This window comes from Olea europaea, chromosome 8 (genome assembly GCF_002742605.1).
Source record: "Olea europaea var. sylvestris chromosome 8, O_europaea_v1, whole genome shotgun sequence".
Lineage (NCBI taxonomy): Eukaryota > Viridiplantae > Streptophyta > Magnoliopsida > Lamiales > Oleaceae > Olea > Olea europaea.
The window spans coordinates 4909056-4928346 of NC_036244.1; the positions used below are offsets into that span (position 1 = coordinate 4909056).

General features: G+C 34.9%; 2 protein-coding genes across 6 annotated transcripts in view; one reads left to right on the forward strand and one right to left on the reverse strand.

The window, feature by feature from the left end:
• The first annotated feature begins 5284 nt into the window (after positions 1-5284).
• LOC111398604 (FKBP12-interacting protein of 37 kDa) lies at positions 5285-12470 on the forward strand. The gene is made up of 11 exons (XM_023025591.1): positions 5285-5427; positions 5547-5583; positions 5787-5871; positions 6002-6066; positions 6152-6229; positions 6368-6415; positions 9252-9305; positions 10554-10715; positions 10977-11046; positions 11265-11320; positions 12180-12470. Exons 1-11 carry the CDS (start codon positions 5300-5302, stop codon positions 12345-12347), a joined length of 951 nt encoding a protein of 316 aa, XP_022881359.1. The 5' UTR covers positions 5285-5299; the 3' UTR covers positions 12348-12470.
• A 654-nt stretch (positions 12471-13124) lies between these two features.
• LOC111398606 (WAT1-related protein At3g45870-like) overlaps positions 13125-19291 on the reverse strand; it is a 7050-nt gene continuing 883 nt past the window's right edge. For 3 of the 5 annotated variants that reach the window (XM_023025592.1, XM_023025593.1, XM_023025596.1), the window contains 6 exons: positions 17232-17294; positions 17016-17132; positions 16519-16804; positions 15483-15638; positions 13779-13930; positions 13125-13608 (listed from right to left, as the gene is read on the reverse strand). In XM_023025592.1, the coding sequence (XP_022881360.1) occupies positions 13401-13608; positions 13779-13930; positions 15483-15638; positions 16519-16804; positions 17016-17132; positions 17232-17294 (982 nt within the window). In that variant the 3' untranslated portion in view covers positions 13125-13400. The remainder of the gene's footprint in view (positions 13609-13778; positions 13931-15482; positions 15639-16518; positions 16805-17015; positions 17133-17231; positions 17295-19291) is intronic. The other 2 variants (XM_023025594.1, XM_023025595.1) reach the window with 1 other exon arrangement.

Sequence of the window (19291 nt, forward strand, 5' to 3'; positions counted from 1 at the left end):
CCCCCCCCAACAAGTTGAGCAGAAGGGATATCGCTGAGCTTGCTTCGAAAAAGAAAGAACTGGGGTTTGGTGATGCCTTTGGTCAACGAGTGAGCAAGCTGTAGATGTGAAGGAACAAATTCAACATTCATAGTGCCATTAGCAACAAGTTCACGAACAAAATGGTAGTCCATCGCAATATGTTTTGACCGAGGACGAGTAACTGGATTGGCAGCCATAAATATTGCACTTCGATTGTCGCAAAGAATTTTAGGTGGCGTTGAGGGTGTAACACGAAGGTCCCGAAGTAGTTGAATAATCCAGGCAATATCAATCGTGACAATAGCTAAGGAGCAATACTCTGTTTCAGCACTTGAACAAGAGAGTGCTTTGTTTCTTAGAGGACCGAGAGACTAAATTGGCACCAAAAAATATAGGATAACCAATAGTAGAACGACGTGTATCAGGACATCCAGCCCAATTCGCATCAGAGCAGGCAAGAAGATTACAAGTTGACTGCTTATGAAGTTGAAGTCCATAATGAGGAGTGCCTTTTAACATATCGTAGAATACGCTTGAGAGCATAAAAGTGATCCTCTGTGGGGGCATGCATGAACTGGCAAATGGAATTTACACTGAATGAAAAATCTGGTCTAGTGATAGTCAAGTATTGATGTGTGCCTGCAAGAGAACGAAACAAAGTAGGATCGGAGAACATCTTTCCTTCAGCTGATTGGTGCTGACCAACGAAAAATGGTGTGGAAATGGGCTTCGCATCAAGCATGGAAGCACGTTGTAAGAGATCAAGAGCATACTTCGTTTGACCGAGAAATAAACCCTTCTCATTAGCTTGGACTTCAACGCCAAGAAAATAATAAATATCACCCAAATCCTTCATGGAAAAATCCTTGGAAAGCCAAGTAATAATGGATTGAATCATAGAAGGATTACTTCCAGTGATGACCATATCATCAACATAAAGAACTAAATAAACAGTCCCAAGTGGTAGACAAACAATGAAGAATCAGCCAGATTGGAGACAAAACCCAATTTAAGCAAAAAGGAGCTAAAGCGATGAAACCAAGCTTGAGGAGCTTGTTTCAAGCCATAAGAGCATGCTTCAGGCGACAAACATGCTGAGGAAATTGTGGATTAGTGTAGCCAGGCGGTTGTTCCATGTATATCACTTCATTGAGAAACCCTTGAAGAAAGGCATTTTTAACATCTAATTGAAGTAAACGCCATCCACAAGTAAGAGCCAAGGACAAAATGATTCAAACTGTGGCAGGACGCACCACAGGGCCAAATGTATCACCAAAATCAAGACCATGAACTTGAGAAAATCCTTGAGCCAGAAGACGTGCCTTATGGCGTTCAATAGACCCATCAGAGCGAAGTTTAGTTTTGAAAATCCAGCGACAGCCAACCACATTATGATTCTTAGGATGAGGTATAAGGATCCACGTATTATTTTTCTCCAAAGCTTGAATTTCACCACCCAACTCTGCCTATTATGTACAGAAAACTTTCAAATGGGCAGGAACTAACAAAAGGAAAAATCGTTTGTTAATCTCAAATCAGCCTTCGACAACTTTTGTCAATTTAAAGCCTTTATCCTCTTCTGTTTACTATCAGTTGTGTGACAATAAAGGACACCTAGCAAAACGTTGTTGGGTCTACTTGAAACTTAAGAAGAAGCAATCAGCTAACATTGTTGAAGCATTTTCCGCCTGCTCAATTCAAGGCCTGAATGACTCTGAATGGTTCCGACTCTGGTGCAACGTCCCACATGACTAATGATACCGAGGGCGTGGATGAACTTGCTATTTACTCTGGTAATGAACGTGTCATGGTTGGAAATGGTCAGTTTTTAGCAATATCTCTGCAAAAGAGGATAGTGGAAGTTGTGACATCATATTAGTGGAGAAGATCTTGTAGTCTGGTCCTAATGCCCGTAAATACTAGTGAACTTTATCCGTGTCGTCAATAGGACGGCCAATAGTAGCCAGTTGATCATAAAGACCTTTGAAGGTTCGAGAAAATTCAGCAATGGACTGAGGCCGCGTTGCATCAATTGGAGTTCATCCTTAAGTTGTAATTCTTGAGTCTTTGACCTATGTGAAAATGAGACTTCAAGAGAACGCCAAGCCTCATGTGAATGACGTAAACCCAGTACCTCACTCATAGACTCCTCTGTAAGAGAGGAATAGAGCAAACTGATTAGCATTTGATCTGTCTGCAGCCAAGAGATATAATCAGGATTCGGCTTTGTGGTGCCATTATGTACAGTAATCTTGTCAGATGGAACCCTGATGTTGCCGTCCGAATAACCAAGAAGGTCTTGACCTGCTAACAGAGGAACATACTGATTCTTCCATAACAAATAATTGGAGGAAGTCAGTTTAATGGTGAGCATATGCACCATTGTGTTGAGTGGAAGAGTGAGAGATGAAGACGACGAATCAGCCATGGTGAGGAAAAAAACTATGGCTGTGATACCATAAAAGTGTGTGACAAACAGTGGAATAGTTGAATTTCTCCTTGCCAAATGGAGGAGATAACTTCTGGTTATTACAGGCAATAATTATAGTTGTGAAATCATATATAATAGGAAAGAATAAATAACAAATTACAAATATACAAAATGTCCCTACAGCTATACAAGATGATATTGTGGCAAAAATTATGGAGAATCATACACTTCTTCCTTATCAGTATTGATGGTTAACAAGGTGCACAAGTGCAAATTTAGCTTTTGAAGAAGGATGTGTTATTATAGGAGTTGCTTTAATGTTGATTTTGAAGAAAAAAGTAAGAAAAAATAATGTAGTGGATAGTGGAGGTCAAATGCAATTTGAACTTTCCCATTCCAGTTTTATTGTTGTTAATATCAAGTTTTGTCAGTTACAATTGTGACAACCCGAATCTTTAACGATTCGAGGGTCACTAAAATTTAAATTAAACTTAAATAAAGGGAATGAAACGAATAAATATAATTTTTATAAAAATAATTACTATTCAACATTATTCATAATAAACTTATTGTTTGGCATAAGGAAATCTAAATATGAATTTAACATAAATTAAATAAAATTCGCATAACTTCATGAAAATTATTTTAAATATCCTACGGTGGAATTTATCTCTGCATCGACCGCCTAAAACCATTAATTTTCTGAAAAAGGGAAAAAGAATATAATGTAAGATAAAATCTCAATAAGTGTGTGTGAGTAATTTTTGTTATTGTATATGCGTTTCATGAAAAAATTTCATACTTGCGTAGAGAGACACAAAAATTGGACCTAAATTAGATGGTGCCAAATTTTTGTGCGTAGCGCTACTATACTCTAGTCCGCCTATACAAATCTTATACATAATACGAACCATCACTTAATATAGCCATGAAATTATACATACATACATATATATATATATATGTATATATATATATATATGTATATATGTATATATGTATATAGAGTAGTAGTAATAATAATAATAATAACAACGTACTTACCTTTCACTGAACAATTCAAAATGATAGAAGAAATGATTGTTGGAGAGAGATCATTGAGCCGCATATGTGGTTGAGTATTTACGTGTGATTGTGTAAGCGTACAACTATATTTAATATTGAAATGACAAAAGAAAGAGTAAAGGCGGAGAGAAAAAGTGATAGAGGTAGAGGGGGAGTGTATGTAAATAGTTGGTGAGGGGTAGTCTAGTGTTGGATTTGTCTCTTATTTATAGTGTAAATTCTTAGACCATGTGTAGAAAAGTGAGAGGATATGGCTAGATGTTAGGCATGATCGATGCATAAATGGTGTATTGTCATGAAAGTAGTCAAATCAATATCTTTAATCATGTGGTTAAATCAATTGATTTGGTGTAAAACTTGGTGTGAATAATGCATATGAAAAAATCAATCACCTTTATTTACGTGGTCAAATCAATTACATTGACTTGAAATGTGGTGTGAATAATGCATGTGGTTAAATAAATTATTTTTAATCAAGACCAATTGTCGTATTTACATATGTTTTACACATGATGTCATCTAACCTCCGAAATAACTTTTCACTTAGGTCCTCAAACTATTGGCCAGTAACCGATAATGTCATTAAACTTTAATAATAGAGCACTTTGTCCTAAATTTAAATCTAACAATTAGTAGTAAAAATTCAGGATGTTACAACTGTCATTTGTTGGGATTCAGTTTAGAATTATGTAGGCACACTGGAGGCTCCCATCATCTTCTCTCTGCATCATTCTAATTGTTCAAATTTGCTTGAACAATTTCATGTATTTTAAAGAACTGAAGTCACAAGCTATATCCATGACATCCACTGAACTTGCATAAATTTCCCAGTTGCAGTGAAGGTAGAAATTTACAAGAAGAGGGGCCAAAGTTACAAAATAGATAAACCTAAACTAAATTCATAAGGAGATGCATATAAAATGTCAATTATTATTCTGGGGTTGGGGGTGACAACATCAAAGGTTTTTAAAAAGATTATGATAAATATAAGGGTAAACAATGCAGTTTCAAAGTTATAGAGGGGTCTGTGCCCTTATGAACTTTGCCCTTGCTTCCTAGATTGGACTCCTGGAAATATTGAATGTTCTGTGTAAATGAAGTAACAGAGACTACCTATTATAAAAAAAAAAAATAATAATAAATAAATAAAAATAAATAAATAGTAACAGAGACCGACATCAGTCTTTGGTTGATGGAAAATAAGGGCAGAGGAAGCTTTACTTTGTCATTTAAATGGCATATCCACAAGAATGAAGAAGTGACTAGTATTGATAGTGACTTTCTGACACTTTAGACTTCTATTTTGAAAATCTATCGGAGTGAGCTTCTCCATATGGATTACCAAGAAGTTCAAATGTCTCTTGATGCTAGTTCGTATTGTGGCTGTACCCAAAGACTTTTCCGTTGAGAAGATAAATAAAAGAAAAGAAAGGGAAATAAGAAGCCCTGACCTGTAGACAGGTCTTCGACGGCTCCGAAGTCGCTTTATTTGTTCACCAAATTCCATTTAACATAACTGTTTGTGTTATTGACCTCTTATTGATATAATTAATAATTTTTATGTTTTTACTTAATATTTATATAGAAGTTTGGTTCAGTTGATTTATGTAACTTACCATACAATGCACGATTCAAAACAGTTGATGTACATGTACCTTCTTTCTCCAGTCCCATGGGTAAAAATGGAAAGCGAAATACTGGGTGGTTTAATTTTTTGGACTTTATATATCCATTAATTTTGTGAGGTCTTGTTCCTTGTGCTATGCTGTTAGTACCTTTGTTATGGCTGTTGGAATCTTAAACCTAACTTCATTTTGTTTGTGGACATCTTATGATCTTAAGGCTAACCTGCAAGTAGAAGAAACTGCACCAGGTGTGGCAACAGGAATGATTTTATCTCTTCGTGAGAGGTATTGTTTCTCATATTATAATATATGTACTTATTCATAAAAAAATATAATTATTTAAAGTCGTTTTTATAGAATGAACCAGACTTACAGAGTATCTTTCTCGTGGCATGTTTTTGCAGTCTCCAGAACTGTAAGAATGAACTCAAAGATTGTCAGGTATTCTTCATCTTTCTATTTACCTCTCTCTTGGTTTTTTATGTTCTACATTTTCTTTTTCCCCTTCCATTCAATTTGGTTAGCCTGAAAAAGTGAGCAGTAATTTTTTCCAAATATGAGTTGGTAAACAAAAATTCGAGCTAAATTTTCTTGATGATGTTAAACTTTTTGTTGGTTAACTGGTTGTGGTATGTTGGTTTCAGACAGAACTTAAGGAGGCTAAGTCCGAGATTCAAGAATGGCGTTCATCTTTTCAGAATGAGTACTTCACATCCGACGCACCTATTGGTTTGACTAATTCTTTTGGCACTTGTCTTTTCATTCTGGCATTTGTTTCATACTCTTGTAACTAAAGAATTGTTCACTTTTTGAATTATTTCTCCCTCTGAAGAAATTACTCTTCTTACATTTCTGCTAGAACCAAAAGTAGTAGTAAACTACCTTCAGAACCTGAGATCATCTGAGGAATCTCTCCGAGAGCAGGTTTTTGTCAAACATACGTGTTCTTTATATTTACAAGTTTTTAGTTAGTAGTTAACTCAGCTTTTCTTAATCTTTTTGTTATTAGCTTGAGAAAGCAAAGAAAAAAGAAGCTGCATTCATTGTAACATTTGCGAAACGGGAGCAAGAGATAGCTGAGTTGAAGGTGTGAATTCATCCTTTGCTAAGCTTTTTTAAATCTGATTTGATTGGTATGGTGATGCATAAAAAATGTTTCATCATCAAGCTAAACTTTTATTTCTTTATCTGCATTCTTAATTCCTCTCCTCTCAACTTGATACAGTTTGCAGTTCGAGATTTGAGAGCTCAGCTCAAACCACCGTCAATGCAGGTGCTGTGCATGTGATAGAACTCTTCTGTGTGATTTTCATCTCATTGCATGATTTTGACTCTTATAGAAAACAAAAATATGATACAGTCTGCTGTTTGAGACTTGAGATGTAAAATAAGTTTCTCGCAAGAATGAACTCTTTGGTTTGTGTGGATTAACTTCTGTATAACCATTGATTTCATTTTCTGTCAAAGTTTCTTTCTTATGCTTCTCTTTCTTTTTGATTTTGACATGATTTTATCAATATTAATTGAAGTCCTGCCTCCATCTAAATGAAAAATTGTATAAAAAGAAGTAATTTAGAGATTAATCAGAATTTCTTCTTTATAATAATTTCGATTTTCTAATCTTTTAGCGTTGTAACTGTTTTTATGAAGACTGATGACAAAGATGCTACAAATGGACTCCGCAGAGGTGCTATGAAATTGTCAACTTGACCTATTTAATGTTGTTTGTTTTGTTTGTTCGATACCATAATCTCAATGAGTATGTAGCTTCTATGGAAGTTAATCCATGATAGAAGAAGATTGTACAAGTGGTAAGTATAACTTACTGTTATATGTATGAAGCCATGAACTTATCTGATAAGGTTCTAATTGTAAAAGGCAGAATTCTGTAAGAATCAAAGGAGCAACAATATATTTATTGAATTAAAAGAAAATACAGCAAGAAATGAAATAACAAACAGCCATTCGTGAGGGCTAAAACTCTCCTAAGGTCTTTCTTCTACTCACTCCCCAAGGGCCCCCTACTGTGTCCATTCTCATCTCTATTTATAAGTGTTCTATAACTACTTTTCCTACGTCAGCTACCCAACTAACAGAATTTGTGACATTCAGCTGCTTATCCATTCTTCCTGGATCTTCTAGAATATATGAACTTAATTGGTGGCTTATCATTACCCTCGGGTTCCAAATAAACCTGGTCCTCAAGGTTGAAATCAAGGAAATGATGTTTAAGAGCTGCTACAGATTCCCAGGAGGCTTTGAAGTTCGGTAGCCCCTTATATTTATTGTGATGCCCGATTGGATTCTTCTCCCGCCATTTATGGTACAAGCGTTTTCCTTGCAGCCATGGCATCATTGCCCCAGAAAAAAGCTTAAAGGGTTGTCCCTTCTTGATGTCATCAATTTCAGCTTCTCCTAAATATACCAATTGATAGGGTTCCAGTAGATTTTTGCTTTGGTAGCAGACTCTGTATTTCTCCCCCACCATCCTGGATCTTGTAGGGAACAGTTCCGCTTTCTTTCCTTCCTATTGATTTGGGGTTCAAAATAATTTGATGGCCTTTTGGGCCGGATTATCCCTTCTAGCTTTTAAGTTGCTGCGATCTTCAATTATTTGGGTCATATCCGTGATTTGGCCAATCCCTGTGGATATAACAATTGGACTTTAGTCCTTATGTCTTGTTTCAGCCCATTCATAAACGTTCCCTCCAACACCCCCTCTTTGATATCCGGCATAGGTGCAACCAAAGCTTCCAGTGAGCGTCGGAACCCTGCCACTGATCTCCCCTGTATGCTCTGACCCCTTTCATCGAGACTCTGCCATAAGTAGCTTCACTCGATCCTTTCGGCGTTTTTCCTCTATCTTGCATTCGATGATCAATTCGGAATGGATTCGTTGGATTCTGTTCTTCTGTAAGGCATCCGCTCAACCTTTCTACTCAAATCTGCTTTCGGACGGATGAAGGCTGCCTCGAGGTGAATTAGTGATGCCACAATTTTTTGGGTTGCCTCCACCGTCTGCATCATCTTGGCCATACTCTGTGTAAGGTGTTCCACAGAGTTTTCCAATTTGGGAAGGTATTGCATCTCCATTTTCAAGTTCTTCATCTCCTTTTCCATGATTTCCACTCTACTTTCTATCTTCATTGGGGCCAGCAGATCGACGTGCTCTGATACCATTTGATAAGGTTCTAATTGTAAAAGGCGGAATTCTGTAAGAATCAAAGGAGCAACAATATATTTATTGAATTAAAAGAAAATACAGCAAGAAAGGAAATAACAAATAGCCATTCGAGAGAGCTAAAACTCTCCTAAGGTCTCCCTTCTACTCACTCCCTAAAGGCTCCCTACTATGTTCATTCTCGTCTCTATTTGTAAGTGTTCTATTAACTATATTTTGCCGGATGAATTCCTCGTCTCTCTTTCATGCTTTTATAGAATGTTACAAGTTATTTTAGGATACCACGTATACAAGGAAACTAGCTAATATATACAAGGAAACGACCTAATTTTCTTTAGATAAATTACTAATATCTATAACTACTTTTCCTACGTTAGCTAGCCAACTAACAGAATTTTTTACATTCAGCTGCTTATCCATTCTTCCTGAATCTTCTAGAATATATGAAGTTAATTGGTGGCTTATCATTATCCTTTTAAGATGTGGCAACATAAATATGTTATACGGGCAGGGGAAATAAAAGGAAAAGGAAAAATCATCAGATGAAGAGGGTGTTTGGTATGCATTTTGAAATAATAAATTGATGGGAAATATGTGGTTGAAAAATAACGAAATTTTTTTGATTTATGTGTAATATTATTTTAATGAAGAATGTGTGGTTGAAAAGAAGAGAGAGAAAAATGCATTTTGAAAAAAATGGATACCAAACGAGGTCGAAAATAGCTTAGAGTATTTCTTGTGGAAACAGTAGAACTAATTGGAATTCCTTGTTATCAACCCCTTTACATGTGGAACTGAAACCAAATAGAATGGATTTTGAAGAATCTTTTGATTTAAAAGCTTATCCTATAGATGAAGAGTAATGTGCCTGTGGACACTGTTCTTTTCTTCTTTTTTGTTAATACTTAACTTGTAGTAAACTTGACAGGCCAGGAGGTTACTACTAGACCCAGCAATCCATGAAGAGTTCACACGATTGAAGGTACTTCTTTTAGACTTCCAATTCTAATGAATCTGAAGAATTTTTTACTTAACATATTATATTTCTGATGTGGATAATCTCTAATTGCTTTAATTTCATGGAGAGCCTTGTAGGTTTGTCTTTCGGTTCATTTAGAAGAGGTCTCTGCTAAAACATTTATACATGTATAACGTACTTGTAAACTAAAGTTTCTGTAGAGTTCTGTTTCTGTTTCTTGATGAATAATTAGGGACTATTCTTTTAATTAGAATGCTGCAATAGTCAATTTTTGCTTAGAGCTTTTTTATAACAATTTGGTGCTCAAACTGTGGTGTGTTAGAACTTGTGCAAATTAAAAATTGGTTTAGTTAGTGAATAAACCTTTGTATTGGGTACTTTTGAAGTAAGACAGTTCTCTTTGCTGTCAATCAAAAGCGATGATAGTCTCTTGTAATTGAATCATTTGGCATTGCTGATGGTACAGCGTAAGTTACACCTGAGACTACTGATAAGGTGGGCCACATGAATGATATATATATGCCCAGTAATGGCAGTGTGGTCTAAACCCTGGACAAGAGAAGTACATAGTATATTTGGATAAGCTAAAAAATAAGTATAAGTTTTAATTTCCGAACATCTTTGGTAAATTACTTTTTCCTTACTTTTATTCAAAAAGAAAAGTTACTTATTTGAAAGTAACTATAACCTCTGTGTGTCAAAACAATTAATTTATTCCAATTTTAATCAATTTTAAATAGATTAACCATGTTAAAACTTATTTACTTATAAGTGATCTCTTTTAAGCTTTTCTGAACATGCTCTTTCTCTAAGATTGAATATCTAATTCTTCTGGCATAATTATTGAGGCTCTCACTGAAAAGATACAGTATACTAAGATGAGCAATATCCAAATTAATTGACTGCTTCCTCATCAACAATCTAACTGTTAAGCATCACACCTGTTGTTGCTACACCGATATGTCTCAGCAATTGTAGTATGTTTCTTCCAGTGGTGAAGCAGGCAGACTGATTTGTTTCACTTTACTTTTGATAACTATTCTTTAACCCCATTTTTCTTGCCCATTGGATTGCTGGATTCACCACTTCTATTTGAGTGCCAAGTGGAGTTCCACCATTATGGACATTTCTTTGCTTTATTGATAATTCTCTAATGAATTCTTTTAGAATCTTTTTTTACGTATTTAGCATGCAGCAAAAAATGAGATCCTTTTTGTATATTTAAGCTCACTACTTTCGAACATATGCCAGAATTTGGTTGAAGAGAAGGATAAGAAAGTAAAAGAGTTGCAAGATAATATTGCTGCAGTCAATTTCACCCCACAAAGTAAAATGGGGAAGATGTTAATGGCAAAGTGCAGGACTCTGCAAGAAGAAAACGATGAGATTGGTAACCAAGCCAACGAAGGAAAGGTACAGGCAACTCATTTTGAGATTGTATCTCATCTTACACAACAAATTTAGTGATGAGATTGTATACCTACATAGTCACAACGCAGTGGTGTTAAGTCACATAATTTTGATTACCGTTACCTCTAATGCTAAAATTAGAATGGACTGAAACCCACTATTTTGCGGATGCGTAGATGTACCTGTTGTTGGCAATTCTTTTGTAGAATGACGTCTAAATTTCTTGTCCCACTGATTGATGCTCTTTTTGGTTGTTTCTGGCAGATGCACGAGCTAGCAATGAAACTTGCTCTGCAAAAATCTCAGAATGCCGAACTCAAAAGTCTATTTGAAGGTTAGCGTTTTCATAATGCAATAAAACATTCTTATGGTGCCAGTTGAAGCATATTTATTAGCATCATGCATTTGCTCAACTAAAAAAGTCTTATGTGTTACTTACTAGTGGTTGGCTACACAATCCTGTATGTCGAGTCTGCTTTATCAGGAGCCATCTTCCAAACTTAAGCTAGAAAGACTGTTCCTTTTTCACTACATTATTCAATGCGTTTGCAGGATTGTGCAAGCAAGTGGGAGGACTGACCAACGATGCGGAAAGATCAAACGAAATGGTATTCTCATAGCTGCTTCTCTATAATTTGTCAGTATTTTATACATGTTGGCATGCTACCCCGGCACATCTAGGGAAGTGGATTAATCTTGAATCCTTTTTGTTTGAAAGATAAGAGGAGAATTTAAAAATAAACCAGTAGAATGAACTTTAGAACCTAAACTAAAGGCAGTGATACAATTCTCGAGTCCCATGAACTCCTTGCATCAAAATCAAGCATTTAACTATCAAATATTAAGTTGTTCATATAGATTTGTTTATATCTGAAACAGCTTTAGCACAATTATTATTATTTTTCTGAATGAAAATAAAAGTCTGATCCCCTTGGATTTGAAATGCCCACTCAAATTTGAAAGTACATATATATATATGCTTACGTGTTCAAGTTCTCAAGTTGAATTTTATGCTTTTTGGTGAGACCCTGGTGGCCTACCAGTGGTTAGGTGCACACCAATGCCCAAATCAGTAGAACATAGTCCCGGCCTATTTGTGATTTTTCTTGTTTATTGTTCCTTGAAGTAACTAATTAGCTGAGTGCATACTCTTTAGTGAAGTCTCCTTTTACTGCAATACTGTACATCGTCATGACATAGTTAGTTATGAAATTCTGGGCTCTGAAGCCAGGCCACCAAAATCATTATGGCGTATTTGGTGAGGAATTAGATGGTATTGAGAAATATTTAGAAAGAAATAGTAGCTAGAATCTTGTTTATTATTCTTGTACAACAAAAATGAGAAATATTTAGAAAGAAATAGTAGCTAGAATCTTGTTTATCATTCTTGTCCAACAAAAATACAGTGTACTTGATGCAGTAGATCCTAGTTTGTCGATAGTTGTATTCTAATTATGATTATCGCAGGTGGTTATCTTGCAAGAGAAGCTTGAAGAAAAAGAAGACGAGATAAGAAGATTAAAGGAGGAGCTGCAACAGAAGAACGCAGTAGAGGATAAGACAGAACTATCTTCTGATAACAATGCAAAATATGAGGGAGCTCCACTGGGCGAAGTGAAAACTGAGGACTTATAAGTTAATTCTTGTATTAGTACTGTTTTTCTTCCTCGTTTTATGTACTATATAGCATGTAATTTGCTGAAATTCATCATTTCAAGGTTCATTCTATTGGTTTAATCATAATTTTGACTTTCATTAGCCGCACATTTTCATAATAGCGACTGTATAGGCATGCTAGCGACGAAAAAGTAGGGTGGTTCCACTCCATGTGTTGGGAAATACAAAACAACAGGTGATGAGGGGTGATGAGACTGGTGATCGTGATATTTTATCCTGTTCTGACCTAGGATAATAAACTCATGAGCTTAGTCCTCTACATCGAGAAATGAAAGAAGGCTTCCATCTCCAAGTAAATCGTTTTTGTGATTCAACAAAATTGGCAACTTATTTGGTTAAGAACACCCTTGACAAGGAGAAGCGTGATGAATGAAGAAACATTACCCTATTTGAGGGAAAGAGAGAGGAGTGAATCTGCTGAAAGAACTTCAAAAAATGGTTTCGAATGTATAAGTTACATGGATTAATTTAATCAAAAATGCTATTTGTAAAGAAATTTTCCTCGTAGGATTCCTTCAAACGCTTACATGAGTGGGTTCCATGGTGTAATAAAAAAATGCAAAAAAAATCACCCACTCACCCTCCCCCTTGTGAGTATTCTATGGTTGTTCGGTGAAAAATGCTCTCTATACACACATCACTCTAATTTAATTAGGTACCAATTGCACCAAAAAACACCGGACTGGAATAAAGTAATTCTCATCGTGTTCCTGCAATCTTATGAGGCCAAAGAAAGGTACAAGAAAAACATTGAATTTTCAAACATTGGAAGAGAGATTATAAACTTCAAGGCCTTGATATAACACGAATAGTTCTTACATAAATTTGAGTCAAAATATCCCGTGAAGTAAGAATTTCTAATATGAGCAAGGGGAATCCGTTGATTGAATCCATTCCAGATGATGTGCCGCTAACAAGGCCTACCTATTCTCCTGGATTCGGTGCCCCCTCATAGTCTGATTTGAGGTCACTGTAATAAAAGTTAAGAGAAAACCTCCTGGCGACATCTAGTTAATCCATGATCTTTGGTATTGAAGTTGAAGGACCTGAGAAAATGTGTCCTCTCTGGTATGGGATCTTGTTGAGAGACGAATCCTTGTTAGTAAACGGTTCTGATGGCCGAGTTGCGTGAGGAAGAATTCCAGCTGCCTGTTTCTCTCTATTGGATGCCCAAGTGACCAAATACAGTCCAGATATAATTAGAAGTCCTCCCAAAATGCTGTTCACAAGAATAAGTTAAAAATGGCCCCATAAAATGACGAGAAAGAACGAATAAACTGTTGAACATGGAAGCGTAGAGGGTATTCATCATAGGTGCATGATAACGTTCTTAAATGAATTGATTAGCACCTAATACCAAAAATGAAGAGGAAAATCTTAAGAGTGTACCTTCCCAAATAAATAGGGCTTCCAAGGAAAATTCTTGATAGGAATGCGGACAAAGCAGGTTGAAGCGGCATATACAAAGCAACCAAGGCAGGGCCAAGAATCTTATTTGACCATGTCAAAAGCCCATAGTTCAGAGCAGATGCTACAATTCCCTGTAAGGAAAATTTATAAAGCAGTGGGTGCTTAATTGATTCACATAATTGAACACAAGGGAAGTAAATATCAAGTCATTTATCAATACTAACAGGTGCTTTTGAAGGAGCTCCGATCACCAAATGAGATCATATGCAAAATTTGAAAATTGAAAATAGAGAAAAAGTTTTACAATAAGTCTATTTTAGTAGAACAATACTAATATAAAATCACCAAAAAAAAAAAAAAAAAAAGGGAGAGGAAGAAGGAAGGAGCAAGAAGTCTTGATCAAGTAAGGATATGGTAATTTTAAAATATGGGGAACTCATATTAACACTCCAAAATCTCTGTTCACTCACCTTGCCCCTATTTGGTTTAGCTAAATATAAGATTTTTTGTAGGTTATGATTAAAATTTGATGAAATGTGTGGTTGAAAATAAAGTTGATAAAAGTTATGAGATCCATGAAATGTGTGATTAAAATAAATTGTTAACTTTGAATAAAATTTTTATCAACTTTTTTAATTAAATCAAACAGGGGCCTCGTTTCAACATCCACCACCCAATGCTAAAACTAAGTTATTCCATATACCCCCAATATTCCGGAATCACCGCCAAAAATTCTCCTTGGTACTCTCAACCCCATCACCACCTTCCACCGCCATAACCCCAAATTAACTTTTCTAGATCCTCTCAAACAGAATATATTCAAAATTCCAACCAGCATCAAGTTATTTACTCGTGCTTAATTGAATGAAATGAAACTAAGAAAAAGATCAAATTCATCCCTCCAAGTGAGATATAGTACTAACAGAATGGAAAATAACAATTTTGTCAATGGGGAAAATTTCTCTCGAGCCATCTGAACGGCAGAATGAAATTAACTTGTATGGGTACCTGAATATGATTTGAGGCTTCAAAAGGAAAACACAGGTACGTAAACATATTTCCATAAATAAAGAATTATTGTTATCTCACCTTTTGTGTTGAAATAAATAATTCAACAGAGTAATTGAGTAAGACATAGAAACTTCTATTATCTCTAAAGAATGACTGTAGTGATCCTTGAATCTCTAATTCTTCATTTTAGTTTTAAATGTTAAATAGCTTCTAGATAATTTTTTTCTAGAAATTTAAGTATTTAGTTACAACTTGAAAGCAACGTACTCATTATGATCAAACATTCATGGCACATAATTTTTGTAACTAGTATCGATATGATAGACAGCCGGATACTGCTTAATATTTTCAAGAAGCTATCAGATACTGCTTAACATTTCAACTTGTCATATCATCCACCTTAATTTATGTTCAAACCAACTAACATGTCTAAATTCATTAACACATATTCTTATTTCTTAATTTATTTGGTTTTATATGCTCGTAACATCCTCCCTTCCACTACAGTAATTGATTAATTTTGTTCTTTAGCGGTTTCACTCATCTCCTCCATTCATTCTTTAACAAATTAAGCAATTTCTGTTTCAGAAAAAATAGCAAAAAAATTAGCAGTAAACTCCCTTGCTTTTCTAGCCACAGTATGAAAATATAAAAGAAATGTAAGTAACTTACAGCATAGGACACAGCAAAAGCCTCAGATTGTGTCAAATTCCAGTCAGTGGACTCATTCGTCATAAAGAATGCAGTTACCACCATAAAGAATACACCAAAGAAGTATGAATATGCTGTCACTGATATGCTTGCAGGATATTGGACTAGAACTGGAGCCTGAAACATACATAAGAAGGGGAGGTAAAGCTCTACAAACTACAATTGGCCATATATAATAAAAATATATATAGATAACCAAAAAGAAGTGGCAGACCTATATTTTCATGAAGAAAATTAGAGTTTCTGACCTTTTTTCAGAAGTAAATCCCAATACACTACTAAAATTACAGCCAAAATATGGTATAGACCTATATTTTCATGAAGAAAATTAGAGTTTCTGACCTTTTTTCAGAAGTAAATCCCAATACACTACTAAAATTACAGCCAAAATATGGTATAGACCTATATTTTCATGAAGAAAATTAGAGTTTCTGACCTTTTTTCAGAAGTAAATCCCAATACACTACTAAAATTACAGCCAAAATATGGTAAACCAGAAATGCAATTTCCAAATTTGGGTTTAAAGAATCAACAATCATTTGAAACTCAAAAGTATATGGTGTTACAATTTTCTTTTCTGAAAATGTAAATGAACAGAAATTGAGAGAGATTCTGATGAATGTAAAAGTGCATTAAATGAGAGCTATCTAGCGTTTGTGAAATTGTTTAATCACACTCTGGAGAAGACAAAGATAGCAACAAGAAAAATAACCTCTCAAAATTGAAGCCATGGCCAGTTGAAGGCAATGATGTGAAGAAATAATAACTGTTGATATATGGTGTAACATCTTAAAAACAAAACGAATCCCTAGAAACAGGAAATTGGGCAGACCAGATAGGTTAACCAATAAATCAAAAATTATGTTCAGACCACTTAAATTGACCAAATTAACACGTGCCTGTAAAAACCATTGTCCATTAAAAATATGAAACCACGATGTGAATGTTAACTGGAAAGGAAAGAAGCTAGTTGAATTTCAAAACTAACTATTCATACCTGAATGGCTAGATAAGCTGCCATGCACATGCAATTCCCAATTAAGCATAAAACACCAAGGTTCCAATTATCAATCCCTAATTCCAGAAAACTAGACAATAACCATCCAACAGGCTCAGGCTGACCCTTGGCACTTATTTCAATTTGAGCTGCAAATTCTGATTCCTTATATCCAAACGCAGCAGGACCACGGAACATAGCCATTAAAATGGCACCACAAATACACACAATAGTACCTCCTAACTTAGCTTGACCTTCAGTTCTTCGCAAATTCACTGTTTCTGTACTGCATAATGAATAAAGAAATGTGGTGATGCACAGTCACAATATATAAGGATCATATATACACACATAAAGGAAATGGATAAGAATCTGACTCTCATATATGTAAAGGGCGCACCCAAATGCACAACAAGCATACACAAAGGAGGGTGGGGTGAGATAATACAGAACATGCAAGAGAGGGAGACAGGGCAACATAAATAGAGTAGACTGACCCCATTATCACAGCTAATACAAATGTAAAGACTGGAATAGCAGGCTGAATGGCTGCAGCATAACTTGGATTTGTGTAGCCCAGACCAATGAGAAACAAAAGTTGGTTTCCAAAAATCCTATTCAATTACCAATGTAAAGGAAAAAGATGAAGAAAATCAGTAGTACTGCAGTTCACGAAATATCAGCCTAAAAAGCATTGGAGATATTAAACTCACCCAGTTAAACCAAGAAAGAAGAATGATATAACAAGGCGTCTATTCAGAGGTGGTCTTAGCCTTCTGCAAAATAGGAAGTAGAAGATTAGTAAGTGATGCACTATTTATAACACCACAAAAAAGTACAGCTAAAGAAATTATAGAATGAAATATTTGTTAGGAATGAGCTAGGAAATTAGTTACCGCTTCGTGTAATAACCCAACTTTTGAATGAGAGTTATTTTCTAATTTCTATGTAAATAACTTGCTACGTTATTACTTGGATAATTTAAATGTCTAGAGAGAGATTGCATAGACAGAAGATACAAATCATCATTTTTAGCAACTTTATTACTTCATAGGCCATATTAGTTCACAAGCCGGTAAAATGAGATTCTGGGATTAAGCCCCTGTTTGACAGCCCTTTTTTGTAAATAATGAGTTTTTGAATAGTAATTTTTTAGAGAACGTATGGTTAAAAAGAATGGAAAAGTTTTGGGTTTACGTGAAAAATATTTTATTGTCAGAATGTGTGGTTAAAAATAAGTATAAGAAAAAAGAGTTTGAAAGAATGGTTACCAAGCAGGGGCTAAGTTTGTAGAATATAAAACACATTGAACAGGGCACGAAGATAAATATTTTCTTTAAACTACAATAACCAAGATTGATTTCCTCCCATTGACAATATTTATGTCAGTTATTAGTGGTGAAAAAATAACAAATTGGAATTATAATATTCCCTATGAAAGATATGTTACAACCTAAGTCATTTTGCCCTTAGTTTATCCTCAATCGATATCATCTCTACTTGTTGGCGTATAAACTCATTTCTTATCTTATTGTTCTAGCACGCTATAAATCAATTTTAGCATCCTCATTTCCACTCCATCTTATGGACATTTAGTTATTCAATAGTCCAACACTTGGTACCATAACACGCAACGCACCTAATAAATACGTTTCTGCCTTCTACTACATAGGAGTTGTTCAATATCCTCGATAACTTAAACAATTAATTTTTATATGATTGTGGAAATGTAAATCCTCAATATACACCATGATATTCTAGTGAGGTATTTTATTGGGTATGGTCATTAACTCATAATGATTAGTTGGTTAAAACAAAATTTACAATTATATTATTTTACTGTAAGTGTAGAAGAATCCTATAGAGAATGTATGATTAATAAGAATTTTCTCAATGTCCTCTTTCAAGGTACCTACTATTCATTATTCTTAATTGCATATTGAAGAATTGATTAAATTAACTAATACGTGAAATTTTGAAATCGATTCAAACTAAGGCCCTGTTTGATATGGTTCATTTTCCATTTTCCACCTTTTCGGAGTGTTTGATGGCAAAAATTTTTCCTAGCAACTTCTTCCCCTTCCCCACGTGATGGATTTTCCATGAATTGGTGTAAAACCAATTCTCATGGTTTTGGTGAAAATTGGTTTTCCACCCTTTATGTCCCTATCTCTTGTGTGGAGCCCGTAACGACTATATTTTTCATTATCATTCTTACATTAATGTGGCTCAAATAGGGCCTACATATATTTTTTATTTTTTAAGCAAATTCTATTTATAATTGTAATAAATTATATCTTTTTAATTGACAATTGTCAAGAAAAACAAAGTCAAACGAACATCAAAAGATACAAAATTTCAACATTTTCTAAGTGAAAATTATACCAATCAAATAGATTTAATTTAATTGACAATTTCCAAGAAAACAAGTTCCCGACAATTCAATTCCCTAGAATTCGTTTTTTTTTCCACCCAAATTTCATTCTTACAATCAAATAGAACCTAGGTAAAAGATAATCTTTATTGGATTAAGATGAAATCAATGTAAGTATCACTCATCCCATATCAAGAAAGAAGAACTTGGTCCAGCTGCAGTAGTCAGTACAATGCCAAGGCACTAAGTTCCTTCAGAGACCAACACAGCTCTACCTAGAATTTCTGACATAGTGACATTCAACTGAAGCAAGTCCGATAATAAACACAGGGAATGGTACATATGGAAAGTTAGATGTCACACTATATCGTAGACGACACCACTTATGCTACACCTACA

What these genes read in the sequence shown, in the direction of transcription:
- LOC111398604 (XM_023025591.1), top strand. Translation starts at nt 5,300, where the DNA reads ATGGCTGTTGGAATCTTAAACCTAACTTCATTTTGTTTGTGGACATCT. An exon ending in ATGAACTCAAAGATTGTCAG is followed by an intron (nt 5,584 to 5,786) that starts GTATTCTTCATC and finishes TGTTGGTTTCAG; the next exon opens with ACAGAACTTAAGGAGGCTAA. An exon ending in ACTCAAAAGTCTATTTGAAG is followed by an intron (nt 11,047 to 11,264) that starts GTTAGCGTTTTC and finishes ATGCGTTTGCAG; the next exon opens with GATTGTGCAAGCAAGTGGGA.